At 43.7% G+C, this 15,397-nt stretch overlaps 1 protein-coding gene across 6 annotated transcripts in view; it reads right to left on the bottom strand.

The window, feature by feature from the left end:
- The window catches only part of LOC115110405 (myocardin-related transcription factor A-like), a 48,786-nt gene that overhangs the window by 21,768 nt on the left and 11,621 nt on the right, over positions 1-15,397 (bottom strand). For 2 of the 6 annotated variants that reach the window (XM_029636023.2, XM_029636025.2), the window contains exon 4: positions 3,125-3,190. In XM_029636023.2, the coding sequence (XP_029491883.2) occupies positions 3,125-3,190 (66 nt within the window). Of the gene's footprint in view, positions 1-3,124; positions 3,191-3,400; positions 3,549-5,853; positions 6,461-15,397 lie in introns of those variants that run through there. The other 4 variants (XM_029636024.2, XM_065010157.1, XM_029636027.2 and 1 more) reach the window with 4 other exon arrangements.

The following is a 15,397-nucleotide window of genomic DNA, read 5'->3' as shown; positions in this document are numbered from 1 at the left end:
TTCATGAATATAAATATTTTTTGTAATATTATTTGAATGTGGCGCTATGCAATTCAGCGGTTGTTGATGACAATTATCCCGTTAACGGGATGGCAACCATAAGAAGTTAAACCATTTTAAAAGGCAATGCTACCAAATACTAATTGAGTGTATGTAAACTTCTGACCCACTGGGAATGTGATGAAGGAAATAAAAGCTGAAATAAATAATTCTCTCTACTATTATTCTGACATTTGACATTCTTAAAATAAAGTGGTGATCCTAACTGACCTAAGACAGGGAATTTTTACTCGGATTAAATGTCAGGAATTGTGAAAAAGTAAGTTTAAATGTATTTGGCTAAGGTGTATGTAAACTTCTGACTTCAACTGTAGGCAATTAAGGTCACAGTTATGAAAATGTAGGACACTAAAGAGGCCTTTCTACGGACTCAAAAACACCAAAAGAAAGATGCCCAGTGTCCCTGCTCATCTGCATGAACGTGCCTTAGGCATGCTGCAAGGATGTATGATGACTGCAGATGTGGCCAGGGCAATAAATTGCAATGTCCGTACTTTGAGATGCCTAAAACAGCGCTACAGGGAGACGGGATAGACAGCTGATTGTCCTCACAGTGGCAGACCACGTGTAACAACACCTGCACAGGATCTGTACATCCAAACATCACACCTGTGGGACAGGTACAGGATAGCAACAACAACTACCCGAGTTACACCAGGAACGCACAATCCATCAGCGATCAGACTGTCCGCAATAGGCTGAGAGAGGCTGAACTGAGGGCTTGTAGGCCTGTTGTAAGGCAGGTCCTCACCAGACATCACCGGCAACAACGTCACCTATGGGCACAAACCCACCGTCGCTGGACCAGACAGGACTGCCAAAAAAGTGCTCTTCTCTGATGAGTTGCGGTTTTGTCTCACCAGGGGTGATGGTCGGATTCGCGCTTATCTTCGAAGGAATGAGCGTTACACTGAGGCCTGTACTCTGGAGCGGGATCGAGGTGGAGGGTCCTTTATGGCCTGGGGCGGTGTGTCATAGCATCATCAGACTGAGCTTGTTGTCATTGCAGGCAATCTCAACGTTGTGCGTTACAGGGAAGACATCCTCCTCCCTCATGTGGTACCCTTCCTGCAGGCTCATCCTGACATGACCCTCCAGCATGACAATGCCACCAGCCATACTGCTCATTCTGTGCGTGATTTCCTGCAAGACAGGAATGTCAGTGTGTCCCCTTTGTTCAGGGACACATTATTCAATTTCTGTTAGTCATATGTCTGTGTAACTCTTTCAATTTATGTCTCAGTTGTTGAATATTATATCCATACAAATATTTACATGTTAAGTTTGCTGAAATAAACTCAGTTGACAGTGAGAGGATGTTTCTTTTTTGGCCGATACCAATATCCAATATTTTCCTTGCAAAAAAAACCAAAACGATACCGATAACTGCTTTTACAAATTTTAGCGGCCTTTTAAGCATTCTAGTAGAGTTAAATAGTTAACACACACACATGGACGCAGCCGTCTTAGGCACTGCATCTCAGTGCAAGAGGCGTCACTACAGTCCTTGGTTTGAATCCAGGCTCTATCACATCCGGCCGTGATTGGCAGTCCCATAGGGCGGCGCACAATTGGCCCAGCATCGTAAATAAGAATTTGTTCTTAACTGACTTGCCTAATTAAATAAAAAAGTCACACACACAAAAGGTTATTTGGTTGGCATTTACGCATGTCCCCATTACCAGTAAAACATAATCAAAACCTATTTCAATGCTAAGAATAATGAAAATGACTGCAGTTTTTACTGGTCATTGTTTTCAGGCTGGTTGTATTGGTGCTACCTAGGTACCAAGCTAAAGCTAGCTACCCCAGAAGTTGCAGTCAAACAAATGATGCTTTATTACCAACGCGGTATTGGAAACGAAAGCCAACATTACCCACGGCAGAGAATGGTTAAATATAGAGGTTATATTATCTTGGCTTTAATGGATTTCACCTTCGAGTCGTCTCGCTGAAATTTTGTTACTCTTTCAAATGACTGCTTGACTCGTTGACTGCTCGATCCACACAGCAGACATTGTGGGCCAGGTTAGGAATGCTGTGTGCAACATTTTACGTGGCGTCATTACGTCATGTACCTTCATTATATAGGTATGCACGTCAGCTTTGACATGGGATTTGTACAATCGGGCGTTAAACTAGACATAGGCCGAAACGGGCATTTTTAACTAATATCGGCCGATTACGATATGATATATCGTGCATCCCTAATATAAGGTCCAGGCAATCTATACAACTATTAAGATCTGATCATTTGAACATATTTACATGACTTTATCCATGAATTGTGTAAAAAACAGTAACCCCATGTGTCCAAAGACTAAATATAGTACAATACAGCCGTAGTTCACAAACAATGAGTTGAATCATATATTTGCCATATTTGGGCATAGATCAGGTCTGTATTTACTATGTTGATACCAAATTTCACACATTTATACCAAACAAAATGTGTTCTGTGGCACATTCTGATATTGTCCTAAATATAGTTAGAGGACGTAAATGGGTTCGTAAAGGTAAAAAAGGTTCCTGGAACTAACCCGTGTGAAACAGAGAGGAAGTCTATCTTAGTAATGTGAACATTCATTGACTGTGCAATGAATATAACAAGTGTAACAGCTCAAAATTAAATGGGGCAATGAATTAAACACACAGGCCCCAGTACACACTGAATGAGTTCAGCATTCAAAAGTCAGAAGCAGAGGAAGGAGCTCGATCCACTTTGCTTTGAAGACTGACAACGGCATTTCTCAGAAAAAAAGACGCCGCCGATTTAACCACAAGCATAATCATCAGGATCTCTCGAACCTTAGAACATAAAGCAAAGCATTGAGATGCGTATAGCCATGTAAGACACTATACTGTTGTATATTAAGTGCCTGTTATGAAACAAGTGAGGTGACTACAATAGGAGTAGCTGTACTGATTCTTATGGGCGTGAGGATAGGTCAACAAGCTATCCATTCACTTTGAAAAGCAAGCTAATGAGGTGAGGTAGCAGCTAGAGGAAGGGGAGATTGGTTTGGGGATGAGGCAGTTTAACGGACGGGAGAGAGTTACTTACGTGGCATGATCCCCTGGCTGACCAGCTCCTCACGGGTCCGTCTCTGCTGGAGTTTGAGCTGGAGCACTGCATAAGAGGGACAGCAAGAGGTCAGGTGAGTACACTACAGACAGAACCAGCAAGGGTAACAACCAATAGTGAAAGCCCAAACGCCCTACAGACAGTTTCCGTTCCGTGCTCTTCTCCTTGGGAGGAAATACAAGGCCGGTTACAGCCGTGTTGTAAATGAATATAGTGCATCTTTCTGGGAGGTTGAAGCCAATAGTTGAAGAGTACCCTACTCACTGCTCTTCTGGCCCTCGCTCCCTCCTCTCCCCCTCCCACAGAGTCGTCTGACAGCCGATACAGAGGTTATCATCAGAGGCAGGGAGGAGAAATAGCGGGCAGACGGTCCCTGTCACACAAACACAGACACGCGCTTCCTGTTTCTACATTCACACAGCAGCCGGGTTGTCGCGTTTTGACAACTTCTACCACACAGAGACAGATAGAGAGGACGACACTTCCGCATGGCTTGAACAATGCTAATGCAGAGGGCTTCTTGTAAAAACAGGAAGGCCCACATTCACCACTCACAATTCAAAATAGAATGAGGTGTTATATTGAGAGGAGTATATGTACAGATAAATGGTAACACTTCTGTACTGACTAAATGTGTATGACATGAATAAATGTGTCTTGCTAACAGCTGCCTAGTCTCAGCTGGATCAATAGAAGGAACACAGAAAGCTAGTGATGAGACCATGTTCTCTGCATCACATCATCATTGCTATCCCGTGTTTACACTTCAGCCACAGCGAGCTGAGTGGACTCATGTAAGTGATTCCTGTCAGATGTGAGGTAAAGTAAACCTACATCTCAGTACGCGCATAAGCAGTTTTCATGAAATTAGAGATGTGATACTGTACATGCAAGGGGAAGTTAAGCTGTTACAGTGTACTACATATCCATACAGTATGTGGCCTGGTGTTCATGTGTTAGAGTATGATTGTTGGACCAGTCCATTAGACTGTACACAAAGTGATGCTTGTGTGCACCTCCTTAGGTAGTTGTGTTTGTAGCTGGTCTGCTGCCTACATGTGAACCACTGGGAAGCATACTGACTAATAGGTCAGAGGGAGATCAGTGTGGGCGATGTGGGACTTCTTTCTCATGGTTTCCATCTCTCTCTGAGCTCAGCCTCTGCGTTTATCACATCTCTGACCAGCGTCAACATTTCTGACAGTCCTGGCTGTCGCCGCCTTGGCCAAATCATCCTCTTTTTTCTTATATGGCCGCTTGACGTAGGACTCCCAATAGTCCCCTCGACAGGAGACAAGATTAAATGGGCTTACGGGGGGGGCACGCACAAACACAGACACTCCTCCAGCGACAGATGATTTGCTAGTTGTGCCAAGGACTGACAGGGGGGTGATGCCAGCTGCTTATACAGAATCTTTTCTAGGCAAATGCTCACTCTGAAATTTGAATTCATTACCGAATTCATTGAATTCATTACCGTTCTCAGTACCTCAATGTGATGTAAACGAGAACATGACATTTTCCTACCACCTGCCCCTCTCCATATCTCCCTTTGTGCTCAATTTATGTATTGTCACCTTTCTCTGTGCGTCACTGCAAAGCTTCCTGTGCACTTTTTCTACAATCGCCTATTCAATCGTTTACTTCTTTGAAAATATTTTCAAAACCTTCCATTCCCTCCATCCCAACCCTGAGATGAAACCCATCCTCTCCCTGCTGGTTTCTATTTGTGAACCACACTGTAATGTCTGGGAACTCTATCTCTCTGCCCGGCCCAGCCTGTTGAGTTACAGGGAATATTACTGTAAAATCACCCGACACTCAAACTGCTCCGAAGCAGAAATCTAAGGCCTGGGCTCGGCCTGACTGAATGAGGGGACACGTGAACAGACACCCTCCTCAATCAGGGTCAAGGTATGCTGTCCACCTCTGAAACTCTGAAGTCAAACCGGCTGCCAAGGCAGGTGCCTGTGGGTTACCTCATCGTACAGTGTCTCTGGAAGACTGCACGTCTCGGTGCAAATTACTTCTCGGTAAATCAAAGTCTGTCTCAATGGTTCCAAGTCCATCTCAGTGTCTCAAGCCTGTCCCTGTTTTCCCTCAGTGTCCATCTGTGTCTTAGTATCTAAATCTGTCTCTGTTTGTAACACTAAACACCACAGTATCTTCATCAGTCTCAGTATTCCTCACCTTAACTCAGTGGGCGTATCTGCCTCACAGCACATTTATGTTTCTCTAAAAGTCAGTGAGAGATTCTCAGTGTGTCACGACTAAGTCTGTTCAGGCTCTTTTTGCTCCAACTCAGTTGGTGTCACGGCCCTGGCAGCACCCACAGGTGCCTGAGCATTGTCCACTGGGCACAGAGTCCTGGCGCTGCCCCATCTGTACCGGGGCCAGAAGGTCCACTTAGTATCTGACCAGCAGCCCAGAAGACACCAGACACCCACTCAGCCGGCCTGAGCAGCATAACTCAATACACACGATTCACTGAGAAAAACTCAACTGTATAGCTGGGTGTGTTTTATGGGGAGCTATGAAACAAAAGCCAAGTAAGGAAGAGTAAGGATAATAATTTTCCATAATGATGCTAAATCAAAAAGATCTGTTGAAAAAAATATATATCCAAACAACGATATCAATGAAACCATATCTTCCACATCTCATATTATAAAGAGTTTGTGTGTATGTGTGCGTAATATGAATCCCACCTTCCCTCAGGCTCTGACAAGCCCGGCGTTCTAACTCCAATCGTATGCGTTGCTTATCCATGCTGTTGCTGATTGGAGGGGGCCCAAAAGAGGTGGGGTCTGTGTGAAGGGTCGGGTTGGTGTCCAGCATGGTGATCAGGTTCAAAACAATAAATAATTATTACTGAAAAACGGTGGTCCCATCAAATAAATACATTAAAAGTGTCCAAAAACATTCAAATGTAACAAAAATAGAATTATCTGTTCAGCTCAGTCCAATACAGTCCAGTCAATATGGATTATCACATTTGTGATATCTTTTGGAAAAGTCACAGAGATTCTGCTAAATATATTAATGCAGGATATCATCCGATGGACCAAAATAAGAGCATTAGAATAGAAATGGTCCTTGTGCAAGTGACAAAAATCATGAGAAGATTGAAGTTTTCCAACTGTGTTCTCTCTGACCTCTCCTCTTTCTCGTTTTTTAGCAAACAAAGTTCCAAATAGTTCAGAAAAATGGTCAAATATTATTGAAAAAAACCCCAAAACAAATGAAAAAGATTGAAAAAAAAGAAACACTGGCTTGAAGTGGAAATGTACAGCTGCTGTGAGTTTCAAGAGCCAGTATCTACTGCAGCAAGACGAGTGAGTGAGGTGAGTGTGTGGGTCTGTGAGTGTGTGTCAAATGCCTGTGAATCCTTGATCAAGCACTGTCACAGCTGTTGCTGCACCCACTCACTCTGCCATTGACAGACACCGACACACTTCAGCTAAACCTTTTCCTCCTAACCACAATCAAATACTTCCCCCTTGGCACCTGGGACCTCTGCTCATTAGTGACAACATAAGAGAGCACACCTGTGAGCTTTGTGCACAATCTAGACGCCCCATACTCAACTGGTGGTCTGGATCCGGTCCCAGAACGGGGTCAATACAGGCCGCGGTCCAGACTACAAAATAAATAAATATAAACTCAGCAAAAAAAAGAACGGTCCTCTCACTGTCAACTGCGTTTACTTTCAGAAAACTTAACATGTGTAAATATTTGTATGAACATAACAAGATTCCATAACTGAGACATAAACTGAACAAGTTCCACAGACATGTGACTGACAAAAATTGAATAATGTGTCCCTGAACAAAGGGGGGGGGGGTCAAAATCAAAAGTAACAGTCAGTATCTGGTGTGACCACCAGCTGCATTAAGTACTGCAGTGCATCTCCTCCTCATGGACTGCACCAGATTTGCCAGTTCTTGCTGTGAGATGTGACCCCACTCTTCTACCAAAGCACCTGCAAGTTCCCGGGTATTTCTGGGGTAAATGGCCCTAGCCCTCACGCTCCGATCCAACAGGTCCCAGACGTGCTCAATGGGATTGAGATCCGGGCTCCTCGCTGGCCATAGCAGAACACTGACATTCCTGTCTTGCAGGAAATCACACACAGAACGAGCAGTATGGCTGGTGGCATTGTCATGCTGAAGGGTCATGCCAGGATGAGCCTGAAGGGTGGAGGATGTCTTCCCTGTAATGCACAGCGTTGAGATTGCCTGCAATGACAACAAGCTCAGTCCGATGATGCTGTGACACACCGCCCCAGACCATGACGGACCCTCCACGTCGATCCCGCTCCAGACTACAGGCCTCAGTGTAACGCTCATTCCTTCGACAATAAACGCGAATCCGACCATCACCCCTGGTGAGACAAAACCGCAACTCGTCAGTGAAGAGCACCTTTTGCCAGTACTGTCTGGTCCAGCGACGGTGGGCTGTGCCCATAGGCAACGTTGTTGCCGGTGATGTCTGGTGAGGACTTGCCTTACAACAGGCCTACAAGCCCTCAGTTCAGCCTCTCTCAGCCTATTGCGAACAGTCTGAGCACTGATGGAGGGATTGTGCGTTCCTGGTGTAACTCGGGCAGTTGTTGTTGCCATCCTGTGCCTGTCCCGCAGGTGTGATGTTCAGATGTACCGATCCTGTGCAGGTGTTGTTACACATTTATTGCCCTGGCCACATCTGCAGTCCTCATGCCTCCTTGCAGCATGCCTAAGGCACATTCACGCAGATGAGCAGGGACCCTGGGCATCTTTCTTTTGGTGTTTTTCAGAGTCAGTAGAAAGGCTTCTTTATAGTGTCCTAAGTGTTCATAACTGTGACCTTAATTGCCTACCGCCTGTAAACTGTTAGTGTCTTATGACCGTTCCACAGGTGCATGTTCATTAATTGTTTATGGTTCATTGAACAAGCATGGGAAACAGTGTTTACACCCTTTACAATGAAGATCTGAGAAGTTATTTGGATTTATACGAATTATCTTTTAAAGACAGGGTCCTGAAAAAGGGACATTTCTTTTTTTGCTGAGTTTATTTTTTAGAAGTAGGTCAGGCATTGACCCCTGGTATCATATAAACACACATAAGACATGGAAACATTTGTAGAATTGCAGAAATTTTGCTTTAAAAAGCAACAGAATAAAATGCTCTGCCCCATGCAAAATGTGTAGAATTGTGGGAAATTTAAAACTGCAAGATTTTCCACATGGGTTGCAAGGTGGGGGTTTGTTACAACGCCGATAAATGACAATATCCATCTGGACCTTTGCCCCCTAGGAGATTTGTGGGGCCGGAACTTCTCAAATAGTACTTGAGTACTCCTAATGTAGGCAGACAGTATAATGGCCCCACACAGTACCCTGAGGTAGGCAGACACCATAATGGCCTCGCACAGTACCCTGATGTAGGCAGACACCATAATGGCCCCACACAGTACCCCTGATGTAGGCAGACACCATAATGGCCTCGCACAGTACCCTGATGTAGGCAGACACCATAATGGCCTCACACAGTACCCCTGATGTAGGCAGACACCATAATGGCCTCACACAGTACCCCTGATGTAGGCAGACACCATAATGGCCCCACACAGTACCCCTGATGTAGGCAGACACCATAATGGCCTCACACAGTACCCCTGATGTAGGCAGACACCATAATGGCCTCACACAGTACCCCTGATGTAGGCAGACACCATAATGGCCCCAGGGAAGAAGCTGCCACCACACAGATCCCCAAACATAAACACGTGTTGTCCCAAAGCCAAGACTGGGTCTTTGACGGTTTCAGTCTTCACCGTTTGACTTTTGTAAGCAAAACATTTGCTAATACAAGAAGGCAGTGACAGAGAGTGAGAACTTTAAAATGTGAAACACGTTGTGGTCTGCCACATCTCATTAAAACATCAATGCTAATCAAAGCCCTAAAATCATTTTCTAAAGGTGAAGTACAAAAACTGTCAAAACAGACATTTAAAAACAGAAATGCAGCCTACAGCTATGTGTACTGCCAAAGTTACCATTTGTATTCACTTAAATGGTGGATCAGGTGAGCTAAGATAAAGTCGAGAACTAGCCTGGGGGTCAAAGAACTATGTGAGGTAGAGAAAATCCCCAGGGAAGCTCTTGTTGATTATTATTGGTATTCACTTTGTGTTTTAGAACAGATTTGTGTAATGGCCTAGCTTCATAGAGCCGGCCATTACATTTACATTTACATTTAAGTCATTTAGCAGACGCTCTTATCCAGAGCGACTTACAAATTGGTGCTTTCACCTTATGACATCCAGTGGAACAGCCACTTTACAATAGTGCATCTAGGTCTTTTTTTATCCTAAACATAAGAGACTATTTACAGATGCCAACAAACTGTGTGTATGTGTGTGTGTGTGTGTGTGTGTGTGTGTGTGTGTGTGTGTGTGTGTGAGAGAGATGCTGGAATCAGGATGCACAATCCTCAGGCAAAGCTCACTTTGACAAGGAAGGGGAAAATGAATCAAGACTCTGATCCCCCTTGCTGCAGATAAGGCACCAAACATATGCTTGCAGGGATAGTCCTGCTTTCGTGTGTGTGTGTGTGTGTGTGTGTGTGTGTGTGTGTCAGCCATAAATACTGATGATAGGAAAAGCTAATAACTCACAGGGGCTCCAAGCATATCCAAAATACCTAAAGTTGCATTCTGCTGTTTCAGTGAAAGTGGTAATAATCCATGTTTATCAGACTGAAATAGAGCTCCATGTGGGCATCCTCTGACTACTAGATCAGTGATGGTTATGCTCAGAACTATGCAAGGTCAAGGTCAAATTAACTGTAAGTTAAGAATCTAGGGTCAACATCATCCCATAGCCCAGTACTAAATGCAAACCAATTCTCGCTATTGCCAAACAATCCAACCAATTCCTTGCTGATAAGCCCCAAAGAAAACACGAAATAGCTAGAGAAAAAAACTATTCTGTGAGGCTACTTGACAATCCTACTGTACATGCTTATTAAGTACTGAAGCCTTATGACTTCTGAGAGAAGGAAACTGTATACAGAGTTGGCCTCTGGCAGTTCCATCATATCTCCTAGAAGCAGTCTGGGGGAGGGGGGTCTTTAAATGGAAGTGCTAGGACATCGCTGAGGAGAAATTATGATCTTCAGAGCCAGAGGCAACAGATACTGATAATTGTCATCATTAACTGTGTGTAATCAGGGTACCGCTAGGGTATCTGATACTGGCCTGGGCCTGGTTTCCCGATAGAGATGGAACTAATTAGTATTTTAACGATGAATCCCTACAACGACAGAAGATCTAACATGAGTATTTCCCAAAACACCACAGAGAGAGAACATTCGCTAAGTGGGTCGTTAGAGCATGTGGCAATACTGATTGAAAGAAAGGCAGCGCTGCTCTCAGATTAGCTTTCTCCATTCAAATCTTACCTGGGGCGGCAGGGTAGCCTAGTGGTTAGAGAGTTGGACTAGTAACCGGAAGGTTGCAAGTTCAAAACCCCCGAGCTGACAAGGTACAAATCTGTCGTTCTGCCCCAGAACAGGCAGTTAAACCCACTGTTCCTAGGCCGTCATTGAAAATAAGAATTTGTTCTTAACTGACTTGCCTAGTTAAATAAAAAATAACATTCTAATTATTTCTAAATACTGATGACGGATCAGCTGTTAGAGAGATATATTACCACATTATGGTTGCAAATAATGAGGCGGCTTATTTTAATGCTAACCCGATAATAATGCACTAAATCAGTTTGGGCATATAATTGCGCAGATTGTTACACATCAAAATATATTGAGTCAAAAATGACAGAAAGTAGCCTACAATTAGCTATTGTAAATAAAACTCGATACGATTTCAATATATAGCCCTAGAGCCTATACTGTATGCATCTCAGTGTTCATTTGAAGCATCGTTTTATCCTTCACTTGTTTGTAACAATTACAAAAACACTGGCAACTTTGTATTTGTAGTCAACTTTGTTCCGATGTTATCTGCGGTCAGAGACAGTTAAACATCTGGTTTCTATGTTTAGCGGAGATCTGTGTATAAAGTGAAGCCGAAGGGCAATAAAAGCCTCTAACGACGCACTTAGCTGTTAAGAGTGGTATGAGGCCGTCGGTAAATAAAGAGGTGCAACTTTAGTAACAAGGCTTTTGGGAAACAGCTTGGAAATGTAACCATGCTACTACAAAGGTTCTAACGATGAACTTAATATGCGTTTTGGAAACTGGGCCCTGGCGTCTCAATATCTGGTGGGCCTACTGTGTTTGAAACAAGATGGAGTCCACATTCAAACAGTTACTGCTGCTGCCTTCACACCTCTTCATCGAGGTCTTACTCAGGAGGAAGGGTGCAGTAAACAAGTCTCAAATTAACTCCTTCTCTCTGGACCTGGGCTCCAGAATGTGAGACCCCCCCCCCCCCCCCGGGCTGACTGTTTTAAATAGTAGGCCAGCTGGCTATGGGGGCTATATCCAGCTACCCTTAACTGGTGCAGGCGGCAGCTAGGGTTACTCACAGATATCCCTGCACACACACAACCCGACTCCACACATATCTTGGGTTAGGGATCTAGAACCTGTTCAATATCCTCGGTGCATTTGAACACATAAAAACCCAAGTTTACACTGAAACAGACATTTCAATTACATGAAGAGAATTTCCAAGGTTTGAAAATGAACCTCATCTCCTGATTCATAGGACATGATGCACATATGCAAAGGCAATATATATGTGATGTGCCACAGTACTTCAGTTCCCTGTCCTTCCTCTAATGCTGTATGGCCAGTTGTAGTGTATCTGTCAGCCAATAGATGGCAGCGTGTATCATCCCAAGCGACACTGATATTTCGAATAGTCCACGATGATCAATCCAGCTGCTGTGTACATCTGGCAGCATGTGTTCAGGGCCAGAGATGGAAGAGCAAGTAGGGTTCATAGGACTTCAGGGTGACTGAACTCTTATGAACTCTCTGTGCAGTCATCCTTACTGTCACGCATGTCCCTTATTCCTGGCCAATCACATTCACAGTACATGAGGTCAGCTATATATATATGGTTCAGGTGTCAAGGTTTTCCACTAATATTTCACAGTTGAAAAAAAATACACATTTTGGAATGATAACAGTGGACTTTATATGGCTCTTGATCTCATCTCTCTCTCACTCTTTGCTGCCCCTCGTTCATAATCTTTTTCCTCCCTTCCCATCACCCCCTTCCATTAACCTCTGTTCTCCCTTCGCCTCCCTTCTCTCGTTTGACAGCCTTGATTACCATAGATGTGTAAACACATCAAAATATGAACAGATAAGGAATTGAGGATATATCTATGTCAAGAACATAACTTCCGGCGGCTATTATCCCAAAATCCACATGCCAACACCCACACGATTATAGAAAAACACACACATCACTCAATCGGTTTATTATTCTCTGCTATGTAAGGCTTCTTGAGCATGAGTGTTTCAGATAAACGTCAGGAAGACATTTCTGTTTCCATGTTAACAACAGACGTCTTGGAGGGTTCGGGATAACGTTTTTTGGCCCTTGAGCAGGGCATTGAACCCGGATGCTTCTGTTGGATGACTGGTATGATGTAGTTGTTGAGCGGCTTGTTTCGGATATTCAATCAATGTGTGTGTGTCTATGCTGAGAATCAACTCAGTGCTCTGTGTGGAACAGTGTCAGTAGGAGACAAAACATTTTTAAACGTGGAGGAACTAGCTGAACTAGTTCATTAAGAGCACAGATGTCTGCTTCCCATTAGGAAAGGTTTATCTGTGGTGTGCCGTGACCTATTAAACACGACCCAGGCACCTCATCACACCTGACTCCCTACAGACACTTCACACTCCTCCCCTCACCAGTCAGAACAGCAGACTAAAGGTGCAGAGCATGCTCACTCATTATGGAGCCTGTGTGTGCATGCTTATCGGCAAACGTACACTGACCCATACACCCCAATTAGCATGCGATCCATTGGTGAACATTCAGTCACAGAGTAAGATGGAGATCAGAGTGGAGTAGAACACAGTGTCAGGGCAGCAGTGTCGAGCCCTGCTGTGATTCGAATTACAACTGCGGCCTGGGTGTGAGTGCAGTTCCTCGACAACCACTACACACTTGATCTCTCAGGCCTCCTCCTTGGCAAAGTGGTTGGATCCAGGCCAACTTTGTCATTAAACAGTCGTGTTGAGCTGCCTGCACCTTCAGTGAAATATTGGGACAAGTATGTAAACTCTAAAATCCTAAAACAACTGAGCATGTGCAGTGTTGAGGAAGCTACTCAGAAAATATAGTTTACCAAGCTACCAATTACTTCACACTGGAAGAAGATAAGCTACATTAAAGCCACCCTTAAGAAAAATATAGTTTACTGAACTAAAGTTACTTTGAACACGAGGTTAATTACATCCAAAGTACTTTCTGATAAATAATCATATCTAAATCTGAAATATCAGACTACAAATTGCAAGAACAGATGAATCTGGGGTCAGAAGTTAACAGAATGTTTCATTTGGCCTATTAAACACACAAACTGTGTTTCAAGTGAGAATTAGACAGGCCTGATCCCAAAATATAAAGGAAATTGCCTACTTCACAAATGTTATCTTTCAGCTGAAAAAGTAATGTAGTTTCAGTAGCTAGCCTCAAGGCAAAAAAGTTATGACCTACTGAAAACACTACCAAGATCTGAATTGAGTTCAACTACCACCAAGCTACTGCAAAACAGAGTTAAATGCCTAGTTGAACTACATGTAGTTCAATACTACAACACTGAGCATGGGCGTGTACGCACAGGGATAACACAAAATTAGAGCTGCAGTTTGCTGCTTTGGCTGCGGTAATAAAATGTTAACTATGTAAACACACACAGCTCAGGGAATGGGACTGCATCTGATGATAGCATAAGTGGAAAGGGTGAGGAGAGTGGAAAAAGTGAACACGATTAACTCAGACTTGTATTGCTCATGATATCATGCTGTTCTTTTAAAATTTGCTTGTCTCACAGCTTCCCCTCGCTGAGATGCTCGTGGTTAAGGACGCTAGTGTGATTTGGTGGAACAAAGTGCTTTTCAATGTTTCCAGTGCTGCGGACTGTGTTTGTTGCTCAGAATTGTAATCCATGAACCAAAAGGCTTCTCAACAGCTTTTACCCCCAAGCCATAAGACTTCTGAACAGGTAATGAAATGGTACCCCCCAAACCCTCTTTTACGCTGTGCCACTCTCTATTTATCATATATGCATAGTCACTTCACCCGTACCTACATGTACATACTACCTCAATCAGCCCGACTAACCGGTGCTCCAGCACATTGGCTACGAGAACTATCTGCATTGTGTCCCGCCACCCACCAACCCCTCTTTTACGCTAACTGCTACCTTCTGTATATTATATATGCATAGTCACTTCACCCGTACCTACATGTACATACTACCTCAATCAGCCCGACTAACTGGTGCCTGTATATAGCCTCACTACTGTATATAGCCTCGCTACTGTATATAGCCTCACTACTGTATATAGCCTCACTACTGTATATAGCCTCACTACTGTATATAGCCTCACTACTGTTATCATTCACTGTCTTTTTACTGTTGTTTTTTTATTTCCTTACTTATCTATTGTTCACCTAATACCTATTTTTTTACTTAAATTGCACTATTAGTTAGGGCCTGTGAGTAAGCATTTCACTCTTAAGGTCTACACCGGTTGTATTCAGTGCACGTGACAAATAAACTTTGATTTGAAAAGGAGAGACTAGCCCCCATGTTTAGACTTTATCGCCTAGACACACACACGTTCCTATTTTCCTCATGTCTGTAAAAACAATTTCATACACAAGCTCTTCCTCCTCATGACTTAATGAGAGAAGCTCAAGTTCAGCTGAGTTTTATTCCCGCACACCAGCTTCTACTCCTCAAGTGCACTTTCGCAAACTGCATTCCAGGTACCCTTTGACCCAGAGTGCACATGGGGAAGATACTACTCTCCTCCCCCTCATTGAGCTCTTTCAGCTGGAATTCTAACAACTTTGCCATACAACTCTCCCTCCTTGACCAGAGACCACTGTGGGTACTGTGCCAAGTGAGAGGAAGTATGAGAGCAAACTAACGTTTCTACAGTTCTATAGTTCTACAGTTCTACCTGCATTATAGAAGTGTTTATACAACACAGAGCCTCAGACTGAGTAACCTGTCCATGCTTCATAGCTGCAGTCTTGGTTTTCATTTTC

Source organism: Oncorhynchus nerka, linkage group LG26 (genome assembly GCF_034236695.1).
Source record: "Oncorhynchus nerka isolate Pitt River linkage group LG26, Oner_Uvic_2.0, whole genome shotgun sequence".
NCBI lineage: Eukaryota > Metazoa > Chordata > Actinopteri > Salmoniformes > Salmonidae > Oncorhynchus > Oncorhynchus nerka.
This window is presented reverse-complemented; position numbering and strand designations above follow the sequence as displayed.